The sequence below is a fragment of the Gymnodraco acuticeps genome, unplaced genomic scaffold (assembly GCF_902827175.1).
Source record: "Gymnodraco acuticeps unplaced genomic scaffold, fGymAcu1.1, whole genome shotgun sequence".
In the NCBI taxonomy this organism is placed as follows: domain Eukaryota; kingdom Metazoa; phylum Chordata; class Actinopteri; order Perciformes; family Bathydraconidae; genus Gymnodraco; species Gymnodraco acuticeps.
This window is the reverse complement of record NW_022990501.1, coordinates 638,343-656,333: the sequence shown is the minus strand read 5'-3', so window position 1 is coordinate 656,333 and position 17,991 is coordinate 638,343. Positions and strand designations below refer to the sequence as shown.

The 17,991-nt window shown below is 39.8% G+C and overlaps 1 protein-coding gene across 1 annotated transcript in view; it reads left to right on the top strand.

Annotated features, from left to right (window-relative positions):
* Positions 1-8,376: 8,376 nt before the first annotated feature.
* Positions 8,377-17,991, top strand: part of gabrb4 (gamma-aminobutyric acid type A receptor subunit beta4) — a 66,634-nt gene continuing 57,019 nt past the window's right edge. Inside the window, exons 1-2 of the mRNA XM_034226662.1 lie at positions 8,377-9,439; positions 11,252-11,346. Of these exons, the coding sequence (XP_034082553.1) occupies positions 9,360-9,439; positions 11,252-11,346 (175 nt within the window). The 5' untranslated portion in view covers positions 8,377-9,359. The remainder of the gene's footprint in view (positions 9,440-11,251; positions 11,347-17,991) is intronic.

The following is a 17,991-nucleotide window of genomic DNA, read 5'->3' as shown; positions in this document are numbered from 1 at the left end:
GACAGAGCATAGTATTATTTCCCATGTAGCACATCCAGACCTCACATGTTTGAATGCATTACCTCCTTTTGCAAATGCATCTCCAATGCCAATCACATTCTTTTGAATTTGGAAGATGGAGAGGAAGAAGGGAGGAGTATTGGGGGGTGAGGGTGCAAGGTGGCTACTCCTCACTCTTTGAGGCGCCGTGCTTGTTAATAAGGAAAAAAAAAAATCTTAAATGCAGCTATGTGCACTGGAAAGCCTCTGCTTGCTGAATTTTAAAATACCTTTGGCACCATTGTTTTTTTTTTCTCCTGTGTGTATACAAGCTGCAAGCAGTCACGCAGCTGTTTCCATGGCAATATCTATCTGTGTGAGGAATTCATTAACCCTTTCTCGTAGGAGTTCCGTGTAGAAATCCCACGTAGAATACAGATAGGAAAAGAGGAAGGGAGGCTACATGGGACTATTTTTTCACAAAATGCTACTATTTATGAAATGCTCAATATTTTGGGCGTGTAGTGGTTGAATCCATGTTTTCTCTGGGAGTTGACATTCATTTTTTCAGTTTTCTGGAGACAACTTAAGGCTGTTTCATTAGGCTTTGACATTTGAATTTTTTAGGAAAACTGAAATGAGGACACTTTCAATGCAAATAAGTTAATCACATGCCAGAGGAACAACATAATGACCATGTAGCCTCTACATTTCAGCCAATGGCATGCTGAGATCCACCTAGCTGAAAGACAGTGTCGTATAAAAATACATGGAGTACAAAGAGGAATCTATGACATAAACATGTGGACAGCATGTACTTATTTGCACATGCAAAGAAAAACAAGGATACTTAGACATGCACTCACTCTCAAGAGGGAGAGAGCGGTAACACTGTCACAGACTAAAGACTTGACACGCGACACAGACGTGCTGTTTTCATATTGATAAACCATTGAGAAGATTAACCTCATGCCAGACCTTTACAAACACTTAATGAATTATTTTTGATTGTATCAATAAAAGGCCACGAGGGTCTGTTTAAATATGCACCACCCCAAATGTTCTATAAATGAAGAGAGTTGCAAAGGCACATGGCTGAGGTATGGGACAGAATTGCAGATTGTTATTAGTGTTTGTCCTGCATCAATAGCTATTTAGCATCAAGTGTTGTGCCGCGCCCATGCTAATTTTGGAGCCGGCGAGCCATGTGCACTCCTTCTGTGTGGAGGACGGATGAGTGTTTCAGGTCAGTTAGTGGAGAGTCGCCTGCAGGGAGACGAGCGCTTAGGTTTCTCTCTTAAGGACGAACAGGTGTGTCAAGCTGCCAGACACACATGTCATTTCACAACATAAAAATACTTATTTGTTTTGACACATCTTACCTTTTTCTTAGTCTGATTAGTATTATTCAGACCCCCTGAGGACAGAACGCGTCATCATTATTGATCTTCTTAAAATATGTATTACATTTTCCCTGCCTTTCTTCAAGGGCCATGACTTCCTTGTTTATGGTCGATCAGGATCATGTTAATTAATTTCCAATTATGTTGGAACATTGCTGTGAGCCATCCAACATCAGAATTGAACAATCAAGCATGAAGCCGAGTGGTAAATATTATAGCTGAATGTCTTTCATTTTTACAGCCATGTTTAACAATCATGAATGATTGTTATTCGGAGGTCATAAATCATAAACAGGATTTCCATCTGCCACCCTGTGGTCTGTATACTACACCACATAAAATGATCAATAGAGGATATTATTCATGTGATGCATCATTCTGGCTTTTTTACATCATTGTTTTTTTCCTGCAGAGGTGGACAAAGCGGAAGCATTAGCATGCATTTCCCTTCTCTCTCTATCTATACGGTTTGAGTGTAAACGGCGCTCGTCACAAGTATTTGGAACATTGTGGTGCAGTTCAGCCTCAACGAGCAACACACTGCACTTTGATTGGGCTTTCTGCGGTATCATAGCAACAATTGCCTGGTAGCCTGCTTGGAGGTAGTGCTTCAGAGCCGTGTGTTTTCAAAGCCTCCAATCTCATCACTGCGGTCAATGAATGGCGTGATGTACATTGAAGTTGAGGCATCATTTTCTCAGAGCTTGTCAGGAGCACCGTTACACAGCGGGGGGGGTGAGCTCTCGCAGTGTATGATAGCATGCTGAACAGTGGATAATCATGGAGTTTAGTACCCCCGTACATATTAAAGCTGATTCAGCTGCTGTTAAATGCCTATTTATAGAACCTGGCACGGTTCTTGCATGGATCACACATTTTAGCTTGACTTTACACTAAGTTCATTTGTTCATGAGGGTCAGCTCAGGTCTCAATTTGTAAGCGTTTAGCTTGTGTGTGGCCAGGGGAATCATGAAAACACCTGTGGATCCTAGAACCTGCTGGCAAAGAGTGTCTCAATGGATACTTTTTTGCTTCATCTTGTTTTGGTGGCAACTTCTCTGAAGCAAAGACTTTTACCTTAACACCGCATCACTGAATCTGAAAAGGCAATTATTTTCTGGAAGCCCCCGACGTACCTTCCTTAAAGTTCAACAACTTTGGTGGTTAAACATAACAGATGTAAACACGCGTGTTGTGTTTATGTTCTAAGCATGTTGGGGGCTCATGACAGCATCTTCCTGCAGAGTTTTGTTGTCCACTTCATCTACTGTGACATCACCTCTGAAAAACGATTGGCCACCCCGGTGTCATCCCATTTTTCGAACCTATGGCTATATAAGGGTAATACACACAGAATAAGAATATGTTTGATTTTAAGCGCAGTGGATAAATAATGAAAGCTTTATATTAAATGTGTCTGATTGTTAGGTCCGTTTATCTTTTAAATGACACTTCTAAATACAGGAGTGTAATCAAGGCAGGCTAGTCAAAACAAAGTCTGGACATACAGTAGGACTGTCCATCTATTCCATTTGAGTCAAGTCTTGGCAACACAATGCTAAAAAGACACAGGTCATCGAGTTCAGACCTAAATCAGGGCAATACTGCAGTCTCTGTGTCTCCAGGGAGGATTCCTGCTCTGCTTTAACAAACCAGGATGAGACAGTGTTGAAACAGACTTTATTTAACCAGTAAAGGAGAGCTCTTTCACAGCGAGGTTGACCAAACATGAACTTGAGCCCTCATTGAACCTTGTAGTTACAGCCTGCGTTGCCTTAAATTAAACTTAACTTCTGCATGAGAAGCCCTGATTGTGTTCTCTAATCAAAGGGAGTACACAAAGTCCCTCAGCACATTAACGTTAAGTGAACTCTCATTAAGTCAGCCCCTTTTATAAAACGCATACATCCACTCGTGTCACAGACTCCTGGAGAAGTTGCGCTAGGAAAGAGGGAAACATGTTAAAACATCTCTAAACACATGGGTTAGATATATGGGGTGTTGGGGTGTTTGACAGATATGAACAGTAGGAAGAACAGGGAGTGACTGGAAGGCACCAATGCATTAACCATGTGATACTATTTATATCATAGGAGCAAGGGTGACCCAGTAACTCACATGTGTTATGCAACATATGAATGGAGCAGAAAAGAGCATGGGAGATACACATCTCAGGGGCTTGGATCTCCTTGTCATAGATGTCGATTAAAGATAATTGCAATAATCAGGGAGTTATTTTTAAGTTAATGGCGGGAAACACAGACTGAACATTCACAGATATAGGGGGATCCAACATGGTGCCAAACAGGTTCTAACTCCATATTGGACTCCATTGCTGTACTGTACTGACACTGCTCTTCTCTTATACCATAACATAGGGGAGATGGACTCTCTTCAAAGAATACATTTATGGACTAGTCTGCTTTTTCAGCAATTATCCAGCACACAATTACCGTTGCCTTGGCACCTATGTATTAATAAAATTATTTAAAAAATCAGAGTACGTCGAGCTATTTTTTTTCTTAAATTGCCTGGTGAATAATTTGCATTTAAATCACTAAATCCCATTCTGAAAACCAATCTAAGATAAGATAAGATAAGATGGTACTTTATTGATCCCAATTTGGGAAATTGTTTTTGTTGCAGCAGCATAAGAGACAAGGCATTTTACAATAAATAGAAATAAACAAGAATAGAAAGAAAATATGTAGATATTATATATACAAATATATATATACATAAATATATGACATATGGAATATTAAATATATAATATTGAACAGATTATATGTAAAATGTACAACGTGGTTTTATTACAAGAGAAGGAGCAGAGTTCTCTTCCAGCCAGAGGTGATTTATTGTACAGAGTTATTGCAGTGGGCAGGAATGTGTTCCTGTATCGGTCCTTGTGACAGCGGAGCTGCAGCAGTCTGTTGGAGAAGGAGCTCCGTTGACTGTCCAGCTGCAGGTGGAGAGGATGGGTGGGTTATCCATGATGGACAACAGCCTGTTCAGTGTCCTCCTCTCCACCACAGCTTCAAAGGGGTCCAGCTTGATGCCGATGACAGACCCAGCTTTCCTGATCAGTTTATTGATCCTGCTGGTGTCACCGGCTCTGATACTGCCCCCCCCAGCAGACCGCAGCAAAGAAGAGTACACTGGCCACAACAGACTGGTAGAAGATCTCCAGCATCTTGCTGCATACGTTGAAGGATCTCAGCTTCCTCAGAAAATAGAGTCTGCTCATCCCCTTCTTGTACACAGCGTCAGTGTTGATCCTCCAGTTCAGCCCATTGTCTAAGTGCACTCTCAGGTACTTCTAGTCCTCCACAATAGCCACATCCTCTCCCAGAATGCACAGGGGCAGAGGAGACATTCTCTTCCTCCTGAAATCAATGAACATCTCTCTGGTCTTGGCCACATTCAGAAGCAGATAATTTCCTCCAGTCCACTCTACAAAATCACCCACCAGCGCTCTGTACTCCTCTTCCCGTCCATCCCTTATACACCCTAACACTGTAGAGTCATCCAAAAACTTCTGCAGGTGGCATGACTCTGAGTTGTATTGGAAGTCAGAGGTGTATAAGGTGAACAGGAAAGGAGACAGCACAGTCCCCTGTGGGGCTCCTATACTACCAACCACCACATCAGACATACTAGTTAAGTATCTACCCCCTGATTCAAAGGTGAAAGCCCACTGATTTAGGTTTAGTAGTAGGCTTTTAGCAATTAAATACAAATCACATCTTGTTTGTACTGTCCATGGTGTCTTTACATTTCATCTTCAAACTAACTTCAACTCTGAAAATGGGACCGTCAAAAAGCACCTGAATGCACATGCCATTAATGTTTGGTCTGGACCCTCCTCTTGTCTTATGAAAAATGTAAAACTCTCCCCCATAATTTCTCAACTCAAACCTAATTTAAAGCATAATATGATAATGCAACCATCACATTTGCATAGGAATTACCACTCACCAGAATTATGGTACACACAACAAAGGGTGTTTCTTGTTGACCAAGCATTTTAGAGCTGCTCAATTCATATTTTTCTATTCAGTCACAGTTTTTTTTTGTTCTTATAATAGTGACTGAATTAGAGAACGGAATGAAGGTTGGAGCTATGTGGTTGCTAAGGGGCTTGAACTCTGTAATATGTTCAATTAACCCATTAGCAGAACAGGTTGTGTGCTGTGAAAGATCATATTATATTTTATGTGTTTGATAATATAATACTTTATTATTAATATAACTTTATTGTAAGGCAGGATACAGTGAAGGCTGCTGTTTATAGTTTTAAAAAAAAGGACTCAATCTTTAGAGTGATAATATTAAATCCCTAGTTAAAGGTTCACCCATACTGTTCTCAAACTCACAATTATTGTTACTGGCACCTTTAAAATAATGTGATTATTGACCCTGCATTTATGGTCAAATGCAACTTTGTGTTCCACTGAGCCCCCCCACATTAAATCCTACAAGAAAATAACTAATCTTAATCTGATGAATAGGAAAAATAGACCCTTCCTTGCTCTTCTTAACATTTCAGCCCCCCCTCCCTTTTACGCTTTTTTAATGTGAGGATTTTAAGTAGTTCATTCAGTATTGCAAATATTCTGTAAGGACTTGAAATGATGTCCTTGGTGGTTGTAGACAATAAAACGTAATTAAACCGACAAGGATACTGCTCTCTGAAGAACCCTTGTACCTTTTGCTGCACAGAAAGCTCATACTTCTAACCGGCGTGGTCGTAACCAATCAGATTTTAACTTTAGACTCACACTCTAAAAGTAGGAAGAGGACCAATCAGCAAATGTGTTTTGGGTCGCAGGCAAAGCATTAGGAGCAAGTAGTCTCTTAAGAACTCAAGATTCACTAATTAACTTTCTACATAATCTTACACTGATAAGAAATATGTTGGCCTTGATCTACTATTAAACTAATTTGAAATAAAGGTAGAAGGTAGCATATCTTCTGGCATCATGGGCCCAATTACAGAAACAAACCATGTTCAATCTTAAATTAGGATTATTTGGGGGGTTTTACAGAAGAAAATACTAATTTAAAGAATATTATCTGATTTTAATGTATCCTTACCTTAGTACAGGAAATCCTAAACACTGAATTCAACTTAGCACATTAACTTTTCTGTGCGATACCAGCAACAGTGGCACATTTTTCTAATCTCGTCGAGCTAAACTATTTAAAGTTGTTGTTTGCGTACTGAAACATTCACTTCAAGACAGATAAGTCAAAGATGTTTGTAACAGAAAGAGAAATCCAAAGATATACTTTTTGGGAAACTTTTGTGCTGTGTTTTGAGCTTCTCCCAGTGCTTTTGTATTTGCAGTATTATTTTTTTGCAGCATTTCGTTTATGAAGCACTTTTAGTAAACACTGCACGTGTTTTGTGAAGTTAGTGAATGTTTTATAAATGCTGCACATGTGTTTTAGCATATCTGTGTGTTTATATTTGCATTGTTTTTGAGAGTGTATCGCATTTATCCTAATGTGACTGTTGTAGCGTGTTTTCTCCTGTTGGCCACCGTACATTCTATATACAAAATTATCAATGTCTTGTGGGATGAACCAATTCAGGTTAACTTTACAATTTGATAAATTCATATTAAGATAAATGCTATTTTATTGTTAGTATCACATTCCATTGTTATACATTTATTTTCTTCTTTAGCAAATAGTTTTTTTGTTTAGTTTTATATCAAACAATCATCCGTTATGTCACAGCTGAACTTTCACACACAATTTACTGATATCATTTATAATACTTTGCAATAGATTTACAACCATCAAACAATAAATACAATTATTTCCTGTGATGCAACAAGTATGAACTGTAAAAGTCTGCCTCGCAGATCATCTCATGCTTAGTTCACCCTTCAGTGCCCGGTCATGGTCAGCACTAGTGTGCACTTTGAGGTAATGTACATAAATTAAATGCCATCTCTTTTTCTTTTTTGTATGCTGGATTATGTCAGTCTAATGATCGTGGGGTTAAATGCCGTTCTAGGACATATCTCTTCCAAAGCTGCATCACAAAGCCAACATACAAATGTATATTCTTCTACTTGTTTTGTAGACAAGTTGACATTCATATATGGGTGACATCACCAGGAAAACTCAATTGTCATGTTTCCATATTTTCTGATTCAATACCTGTGTTTCAGTGGGGTGAAATATTACATGTTGGAGAAAAAAAGATTTTTGTTCTCATGTCTCAGGGTGCCATCAAAGAATATTTCAAAGCTAAAATAACCTGTTGTGTAACTAGGAACAAATCTCAGACTTTAGACTGATTGACTTTTTCATCACAGTGTCCCTGACAGTGATGTTAATGAGGATGATAATGAGAAACAGGACAATGATGATGAAGCAAAAGCAGTGATACCCCTGGCACGCAACATTTCTTTTACATGTATTACTGTTGCCCCCCTCCCTCTCCTCCTATCATAACAGAAATGGTTCCATGGTACATCAGTTGCTGTCTGCTTTTGTCCCACTGACACCCCAGTGGTGACAGCATTGGGTCTACTCCTTTAAATGAGCCTTTGCGCATAGCCTTCGAATCACCACAACTGCATCAGTGCTGGATGGGTTGCTTAGCAACTGGACAGCACAGAGATCCCTGAAGAAAACCTCCTCCTCTGTATAAAACACCAAGCTTGTGTGATTATTGCATTGTGTGTTTCCAGTAAGCATGTTTATGTTACAAAAAACAAACAAAGAAACGGCTGGTTTGTTCTAAGGAATTCAATAAGTAACTAAAATATTGCGCGTATTCATGATGTGGCATGATAGAGGTGCGTGTCTCTCTCAGGGTGCATGGTTTCCAACATTGTACAAAAGTGGAAGAAATGAATTAAAAGACTCAGTCCTAACACCCTTATGTGTTTTAGAGAGAATAGACAGCGCATGAACAGCTTGTCGCTAAGGAATTCACCTTAGGTGTCCCCCTTTACTCCCCCGGTAGGAGATCATTTTAATTTCAACAACAACAACAAAAATCGAAAGGAGACAAGCTTTCCTCATCATGTCTCTCCGGACTGTTGAATGTCTGTCATGTGTGCGCTGTTTGGAGGAGAAGCGGAGCGGACCGCGTTAACGTGTTGAAACGCCATTTAACGTTGGGCTGCGCCAGCGGAGGCAAGTGGACTTTTTCAAAAAGCTTTTGCATCTTTGATATGAAATCTGACGCTGTGATACATGCATCGGCGTATAAGGGACCATCCATATTTCTCGGCATCTAATTTTTTTTCCACCAGAGGAGTGATATAGCCTTCTCTGACGTCTGCATCAGATATTACCCAGTGCTTTTTCAATGTGCATTTCCCCTCAGTGACTTTGCGCTGATGTACATCATCAGCAGCAGCAGCAACGGGGGAGAGAGAGAGAAAAAAAAAGGGAATGAAGATTTCATTTTTCTTTTTTTTAAACCCACCGCTCCCCTTCAGACGACCAGCGTTTCCAGCTCAAACAAATATCTTTTAACAACATCACGTTGTGGAATAGTCTGGCGCCGGAGCATCGCTGGAACCATGCCTCTTCTGCAGATTTGGACTGGGAAATTTCATCCACCAATTTGATCATCGGGAGGCTGCTGCTCAGTCATTCATGCCAGTGTTTGTTTTTTTAAGAGGAAGAATACTTGTCATCACTTTTAAAAGTATTGTGTATGCTGTTTTTTAAGCAAGATGTCTGATCTTCTGGTGTTGGTCGAGGGGCTCTGTGACCTGCACGGATTTCCATAGCCGAGGAAAACAGCGGGGGCCAATTACGAGATTTTTTTTAAATCAAGAACCCTATTTTAATGAAGACATCGCATGCGTAGATGTAGGGTAGATTATTCGACATTTAAAAAAAAGGCAATTATATTTTAATTGCCAATTTTTACTTTGTGCATTTTCTGGAGGACCACTGGACTGGTTGGATTATAGAAACTATATATAAGGATTTGTGGAGATGTTGGGTCGTCAAGAAGATAAAATATGTGGAATTTTCTCTGCTCTGGCGGCTTTGTCCTTCTTCTGCTTTGTTCAAAGGTAAGAAAAACGTCGTTTGAGAAAAAAATTATTTAAAAAAGCTTTCACACCAACAGATGTCATTACCAGTCAATAAAAGGCTGAGATGTGGCAAATCGCATTAACGGGGTACCCACTCAGGCCTACTTATTAGGGGCATTGCTGCCGATATATGCCCTATTAGATGGTGCTGTGGCCCGCGCGAGCGTAAAAACATGCGCGTGCACGGTTGCAAGCCTATTGTGAAAACGTAACCTACTCCCGATATCAAAATGGGGATATTGAAAGGGCGACTTTTGGTTTGATTCTGCTTAAAAGGACAGCCCTCTGTAGGCTGCTGTTGGCCGATGATTAGCCGATCAATCAGCCGGGGATCGATTGATTACTCCGGTTAAGCAGCTTGAGGTATGAGTCTACAGTGCAGCAGCAACACTCTGGAATCTACGTATTGCATTTGTCTCCATAAGTAATATTCCACCTCCTATAATCTTTTTAATTCCCCATTTTATTGACCAGAACCAAATCAATCAAATTGAAAAATAATCCCAGCAGGTCATCTGCAGCTGTTGCTTTCAAGACAGAGGAGGGTGTGAGATATAACGTTTCAATAAATAAGCTCTCATCCATTTGAAATGTTTACAGTATGAATTACTGCATGAACACCATCACAGTCTCCAGATCAATCGCTTTATTGTTTTGATGCTACATGGCGCTGATGTCCCTCGTGGCCTACTCATTTTCCTTGGCTGCAGTAACCTACAGCCTCACTTATGAGATCTAGATGCTCACTGGGAACTGGGTCGCACTTTTCTGATCCCATTTTAATAACCCGGAATAACAAATGAAAGGGGCGTAATCTGGTATCAGGTGTCATTGATATTCCCCCTCCTAATGACGCTCTCAGGTGTCAAACCCACAAGTCCTGTAACCTGCCGGCTTGATGAACAGCTGCACTGCCCATGAGCTAATTGAACAGTGCTTCCCTGACTGAGCCTGACTCCCCCCCCTCATACACTGATTCCAATCCACACCCTCATCCGTAACAAGGAGCCTCAGCTGGAGAGCCGGTCTGGTCAGGTGATGCAGGTCGTGGCACCAATGTTATAAGTGTCAGTCAGACGAGTGCGGACTATACATCCCTCCTGGGGATAGTCTGTCTGCGGCCCAGGCTCAGACCAACCAAGCCTCTGTTATAACACAGAGCTTATTTAAATACATGCCCACGAATCAGACTTGGTTCTGTGGGAAAAAACATGGCATTGTTCCGTTTCAACGTCTCTTTATGAAAGAGCGACATCAATGAAACACTTGACAGCTGTATCATCATCACAGCCCCTCAACTGATTAGATGCTGGGATACAATGGGGAGGAAAATGCAAACCAAAGGCACATTTTTATAACCTTCACCATGACAACACCACAGTCAGCATGCTTTTCATTTATTTGTCTGACAACTGACTGCAACATACAAACAGAGAACACCTCTCCCAGCTAAAAGGCTTCACAGTGTCAATGTGTATTCATGCTGTGGCAGCCCGGAATGGAAATGATTGTAGTTGACTAATGCAAAAGACACAATAGGACACATTTATTTCTATTATGTATGTTTTGGGTGCTGTTCAATTAATCCCAAGTGTTATTCCTCTTTCACTGTGCCTCACCACAAGGCTTCTACTTTTAAGGTGGCGTCATTAATGTAGAGAACCGAGAGTATGTGCAGTAATATTTGAGAGTACAGTACGTTTGCTGTAAAAACAATATGTGTTTTTGCAGTTTTTTTCCCACCACACATCTTAAAATGGCTCTAACGCTTTGTTATTTTCTGCCCCCCAGCTCTTCCACGGGAAGCACCGGAATGTCTGTGGCCAAGACCACCGTGGACAAGTTGCTGAAGGGATATGACATCCGATTGAGGCCTGATTTTGGAGGTACGTGTTGCATCTGTTTCTGGGTTCCCGTTTGCTCCAGGGCGAGTGCAAGGCGAGGTGTGTGCACGGCGATATTCACGAGTCATTCCTCTGAAATCTGTCGACGAGCGGGCCTGTGGCAAAATATAAGGGAACAGCTTTGATGTGACTGCTACCATGTCATTACTATGCATCTATTCACATATGGAAGATGGCTGCTCCTCAAGAAGTAGGGCACACACGGAGAAGAGCAATCAAACACTACGTTTTTAAAACCCAGATATGGTAAATGTAACGTTTCTTCATCACTTTTCTAATTGGAGGTGTTTTATTGAGTCTTTGTGTTATGTAGCGATGTTTCCGAGCATTTGATTTGCAGATTTGCAGAAAACACTCTTGCCCCATTAACTTTTATTAGAAATTGTGCAACTTGTACATCCGCTCTTTAGAATAATGGTTATTTTGATAATTGCTGAAAATAGAAGGCGTGGGGGACGAGTCATTAGGGTATGTCATTTGGGTTGATTGTTTTACTGAAACTATTTAACCACAATAAATGTTTAGCAATATAAAACTGGTTAGATTTCTCAACAGCATTCTGGTTTATTGCAGAGAGATAATAATCAGGCTACTTCAATTTCAGAAATAAAGGTATAGGGAATATTTCTTGTTGCAAAGTATGTATGGCCTGAACCTAAAACGTATAGGAGGATTCAAAGAAGATGTTTCCTGTTTCATTGCTCTGACAATAACATCTGGGGCCCAGTCTGAGCAAAGCCACTCACTGAAGATGTCATAACTCACCGCTGACTGACAGCCACAGTGATGGCTCTAATTGAATAAAGTATGATTGTACCTTTTCATTTCAGCACCAGCTTTATTATTCCTGCTGTACAGATTTGAAAAAAAACGTTGTGTTCAGAAAAGCTTATGGCTGCTTCCAAAAACAAAGAACAAAGGAAGCATTTTACTTCCAGGGCATGTTAACAGAGTGTGATGTTAATTTAATGAGAGCAAGTAACACAACAGTTTGTCTGTCGCCACTCAAATCTGCTCCAGTGTTTCATGGCCAAAAGAAAAAAGAAGGCGTAAAAGGAAATAGAAAAACATGCTGAAAACCACTATGCTTGTATTCCTGTGTTAAACCAGAATGGCTTTAAATATTATTCAGAAGTCAAAAATATATCTTTCAATGTATTAAAAAATGAAGAATGGTGGATAAAGATAATGTGGCACAACTCACCCACAACATATCTGAACATGCAATGCAGTCAACTGATGTATAAAAGCCATTCTACAATAAACAAAATCACATGATGTTTACATGATACATGGTGATGGTCAACGCCCGAAGAACTTCCCATATTTAATTCACTTTGGCAGGTTGACTTTTTCTGTAATGCTAAATAATTAATTGTATGTATTATAAGAATATTCTGAATAAGTCCAAGTACATGTATATACATTTTGTAATCTGTTTGTTTATTAATATATTTAACAGATGCAATCACATGAATAACTATTAAGCTGATACTTCTCACCAGTATCCTTTCTTAAGGAGCCAGTTAGCGCCTACCTCACACTTGATGAGAATGAGAGGGAGCAGTGAAACACATATAGCAGGTGTGCCTCCTCAGATAACCTTCCTCTGGTCGGGTGCTCTGCCAAAAACAGATGCTCTGATGAAGGCGTATGTGCCAAAATATGTTAGCCTGATGTTAGCCATTGTAAAAAAAAGTTATAGTTGAGGTTACATCTTCCTTCTGTGTTTTCGACTGCTGCCATTCCAGAGTTGCTTCATATCTTCAGTGAAAGATATAAGAGCAAGCAGCAAATAGATGTCTCTCTCACAACTCTTTCAGATGCTCAACAGCCGTTGTGAAATGTCCACATTTAATTATTTTCAATTGGCAGCCAATTTCTTGTCCCTTCTAAGACATATTCACACTTTACTGTGCCTCACTAAAGGCATTTCCTGTAGCGCTTTCATGACAGTTGACAGCCATTTTAACCAATATAAATGACTTGAGAGTTTTTGTCGTCCACCAGTTCTTCAATTCAAAGCAGCAGAAAAAACGACTAAATGTAACCCAGAACGGCTCAATCTTTGTGCCGCATTTTTGTTGAAAAAATAGCCGTCAGATATGAAAAAAGCTACCTTTTTATATAGAATCACACAATTTAAAACGTACTGCGATAAACATCATGTCCACAATGATTCATGAACAATGCATTAATAATCAGCACAAGATTGGATAAAGATGCTTATTTACTATATATTTCAACGCATTTACGTAAATACATCACTTTCTCCCAATAACACGACTGTGATTTGTCAGGATATATTTAAGGAAATGGAAGAGGAATTGTTCAAATTTAGTTTTCTAGATCAAGTTATTTTCTGATTTATACATCAGTATTGGCAGCTTTTTTAGACGAGGATTCCCACACACTATCTTGCAGTATTTAAATATTTGTCGGCTACAGCCCACTATTGTCTAACAGTGTGAATGCACTGGAGTGGGTGCAAGTTTTAAAGAGTATCCCAGGCTGAGAGTAGCTGTTCATTACCCTCAGGCTGGGAGCTATAGTCCATCATGTCTTGATATTTCCAACATCAGTCAGCTACTTCTGTCGTGACACAACTGCTGACAACCTTCAGCTCTCCAGATTCAACGAAGAGTGTTTTAATTTGGAACAATGCCCTGCCAACACCCATATTTGAAATAAAAACTGAATCACTGGACGTTGATTAATTTGAATGATCAGAAAGAAGCTGCCAAAAGTGATGTAATAGGATTTTACTCATGTGTTGTGGCCTTAGCACCAGTATATCAAAATGAAAAGCCCACTCTGCAGTCATTCTATTCAGACTCTGCCCTCTTCTCCCTATTGATCTGTGAGCCAAACAGGAATTCAAGAAATGGTACACAGACCCAAAGAGCTGCTAGCCCAGCATTCAGCGTCTTGCAAGAGAAGTGAAATGCATGTCTTCTAGTTATTATAATTATCTAATTTGCTGAAAATACTCTAGGATGTATCCACTTGGTGATATTTTCCCAGAAGTATCAGTTGCGAATGGTGCTTGTATCTTTTCTCTTTCATCATCTGCTTTGTTTGGATTATAGCCCTTGGATGTAACTTACTAACAAATTGGCCATCGTCATAGAGCTGAACCATAGAAAACAACCCCCATGTAACCTTAGTGATGCATTGCGTAGATGTAGATTCAGCGAGATGACCAGAGCATTATGACCCGGCTAACAAAGTTAGAGAACAGCAGAAATGTTGATGTTTAATTTTTATTTTAATCATTTGAGAGAGATATGAGAGTATGCAATTCAAACATGTGCATACTGGTATAATGTATCTTTAATACACTACACTTTCTAAGAAACCAGTGTTTTTGGTACACAAAATTAAACTAGAACATAAATGGGAGATAGATTCCTGTTTAGGGAGCTGATTCTAGACAATGCATGAGGATATGTTTGGATAATGCGGGTTGTTTGGGAATGTCAGTTAATTTGTGTAGGGAACAAAAGCTTATCAGGAGAATGGGGAGAGATTGGAACACTGGGACATTGCTAATGGAATTACAGATGAGGTTAAGAAGAGCGCTATTCTACTCGGCTTTTCTGGTGTGTGCGATATACCATATGAGGAAGTGTTCTCTGAACTACATGGTCTGAAGCCCTTGGTAGTTCAATATCAAAGTTCACAGCCATTCCAGTAGGTCCAGCGTAGAATATATTGTGGCAGATTTGCACTTTTACGTTGTGTTTGATAACATGCTCTAAGACAGGCTACTGAAGGTTTCATGAGGACTGCATACAGTACAGTGCCTTCTGTTGGGAGAGTGTCCATCCCTGATTTTCGAGAAAGCACTTGAGATTCTACAGGGACCTCATGACGGCGGCAAAGCATGCAACAAATATTCAGAGGGGACAAGGAGGAGTTTAAATGTCCAGGGTCATTTGAGACTGATTTGTGGTATCATTATCAGTCATCATGATTGGCCCTGATTGGCTCAGAGAACTAACTGAATTGGCGACAATTCAAGTACAGCACTATATCCCAAGATACTATGAAGTTTTTAAGAAGGCACTGGGCACACTCGGGGGTTTTAAATTGAGGAAGCACATCGATCAAGAAGCCTACCGGTACTTTTACAAGCCTAGTGTGCACTTTATACCATGAAAGGAACATTATAAAAAGAGTTGAAGCATTCGCACAGACTGAGTATGTGCCAGTTCATCTTTCCAAGAGGGTGGCATCCATTGTATTAGAAGAAAGAAAAAATTGACGTTAGACTAACATACACCGCAATCACCTAGTGCAGATGAGGCCAACCATTGTGAGCCAGTCTGCTGGTTTTCCAGCCAACCGAATAATACCCTCACTGATTACTACTGACTACTTCAAGTAGAGGAGAAGAAGCCATTGGTAAATTCACCTGCTGAGGTAATCAGATTGTTGGGCCTCAATGGCTGATGGTTGGCCATTCTTGGATTATTATAAGTGTTAGTTCAAGTAGGGGTTAGATGGAAAGCGAATGACCTTATCCTGGATTCAACCTTTGGAGAACCATAATGGTTGTCCCTCCCTGTGACTGATGGTCTACAGATAATGGTTAAATACATACAAAATAATGTAGATGCCCAGTTGTATGTCTGGTGACCAACATAGACAAAAAGGTAGCGAACAAATCTAATCTAAGAATGGTTTCACCACATCCTTAGCCTGTCCATAAAAAAAATGGCTTTCCTGAATTGTCCATGAAATTGTGGACGCTCATTCAGAGACAATTGATGGCCCCATCACAACAAAGTGTTTTCAGTCCATGCTCTGCCCGACACTGCATTGACAGGCAATGGAACAACACTCACCTGTGACCTTCTATAGTGAGTTCATGAAACAGAATGGTATTATTTATGTGAGTACAGCTTATTGTTTTACCTTCCCCCTATTGGTTTCATAGCACAAGCAGTTCAGACGTTAAAGGAGTGCTTTAAAAGATTACGAGGTTTTCTGCACAGTCTTGCGAGATATTGATATTAGAGGGGCCCCATCTCATGTTTTGTCTAAATGGCAGTATGATGTGATAAATTACACTAAGACAATCTCCTTTTGGTAACTTACTTAAGACAAGAGATTTAGTTCAATGCACCTGTTACCATCAGTGTTGTTGCCAGAAGAACAGGGACCCACAGACATTTATCATTCAAAGGCTAGAACCCTCTCACAATGGTGAACCTTTTTTACCATCATCCCCTGATTGTCTTGAGCCTCCTGCCCTGTGAAGGCTTCCCGTGACAATGAGGTTCATGCTCACGTCTTACTTATAAACATGGTCTTGTTGACATGGTCTTGTTGGAAAGCTCTTTTTTTGTTTAATGGCTGCTAGTCTGTATCATGTCAAGATATTTTGAAAACTCTGCCCCTGCTTTTTCAATCTCTGAGGAGAAGCTCAGTGTCAGCAGACGTCACATAGCATGCTTTCCAACTACAGCTGCCAATTTGATTGTAATGAATATCACTTAAGTGTAACACATTTAGTGTATTATTGTTCCTAGGACCATGCATAATTTATATTAGGCTTTGCATTTAGTAAAAGCTATCACCTTGACTACATAGGAGATTTTTTATTTTTGGGTACATTTATTATTTTGAGGTAATATTGAAATGATCAGTATCCCTATTCTAAAAAAAAAAATGTGTTAGGCATTACATTATTTTCACATGTATTTAAATTGAACTTTTTGCTGCACACTAAGAAATAAGCAGATGCTTATTAGAACAAGAGCTATTTATGCAATAGTAGCCATTTGTCAATAGGGTAAATTGAAACAAAAAATATCATTGTGGCAATGCACATTTTCGAAATGCATTGCCCGGTTTCTCTGACACATGGCCTAACAGCACATGTTGGCAAGGGGGAAGTTATGCTGTAGGATGAAGTGGTAATCATAAAGGTGGTGACCCATAAAATGCATCTGAATACATTTATTAAGTAGAGTAATGAAATACATGACCTAGCTAAATAAGTTCCACAAGAGGCCCATTTAATTATTAACTAGTCTCTATATATAAGAACAAATATGTTAGACAATTATTTGAAGTAAAACAACAACACAATGAATATTTGATGACCGTATGTTTTAGATTAAAGTAAAGACATGCAAGGCTTGTTGCTTTGGCGCATATACTGTACTGTACCCAGCATTTTAATCACAAAATTGTAACATGACATTTCACATTTTTCAGAGAAATTTTGCCTTTATTTTTACCTACGGTACTCAACCATAGCTTTTCTGCTCATTTATTGGCCTTTTCCCCAGAATTAATGAAAGACTGTCTATGAAGCAGATATATAAACTTGTAATAGTTTTTTGTTTGTTTGTGCCTTATTTGTGCCACTTCCTTATGCCACCTGCTGGTTGTTCACATGTATCTCTTTATCTGTTTCTGCATCTGATCTAAAGATATTTTCTTCATGTGAGCCCTTCTGCTACCAGGGGTCATGGAGGGTGTCGCGGGGGTTTGCACAGTCGGTCAGGAAAGAGGGCGGGGCTATCTAACATTGCCTCAGTCGCCATTATTGATTTGCACAGGGCAACTGGAATCATGTAGAGTAATGGGTCACCAGTGGGCAGACTTGCTCAG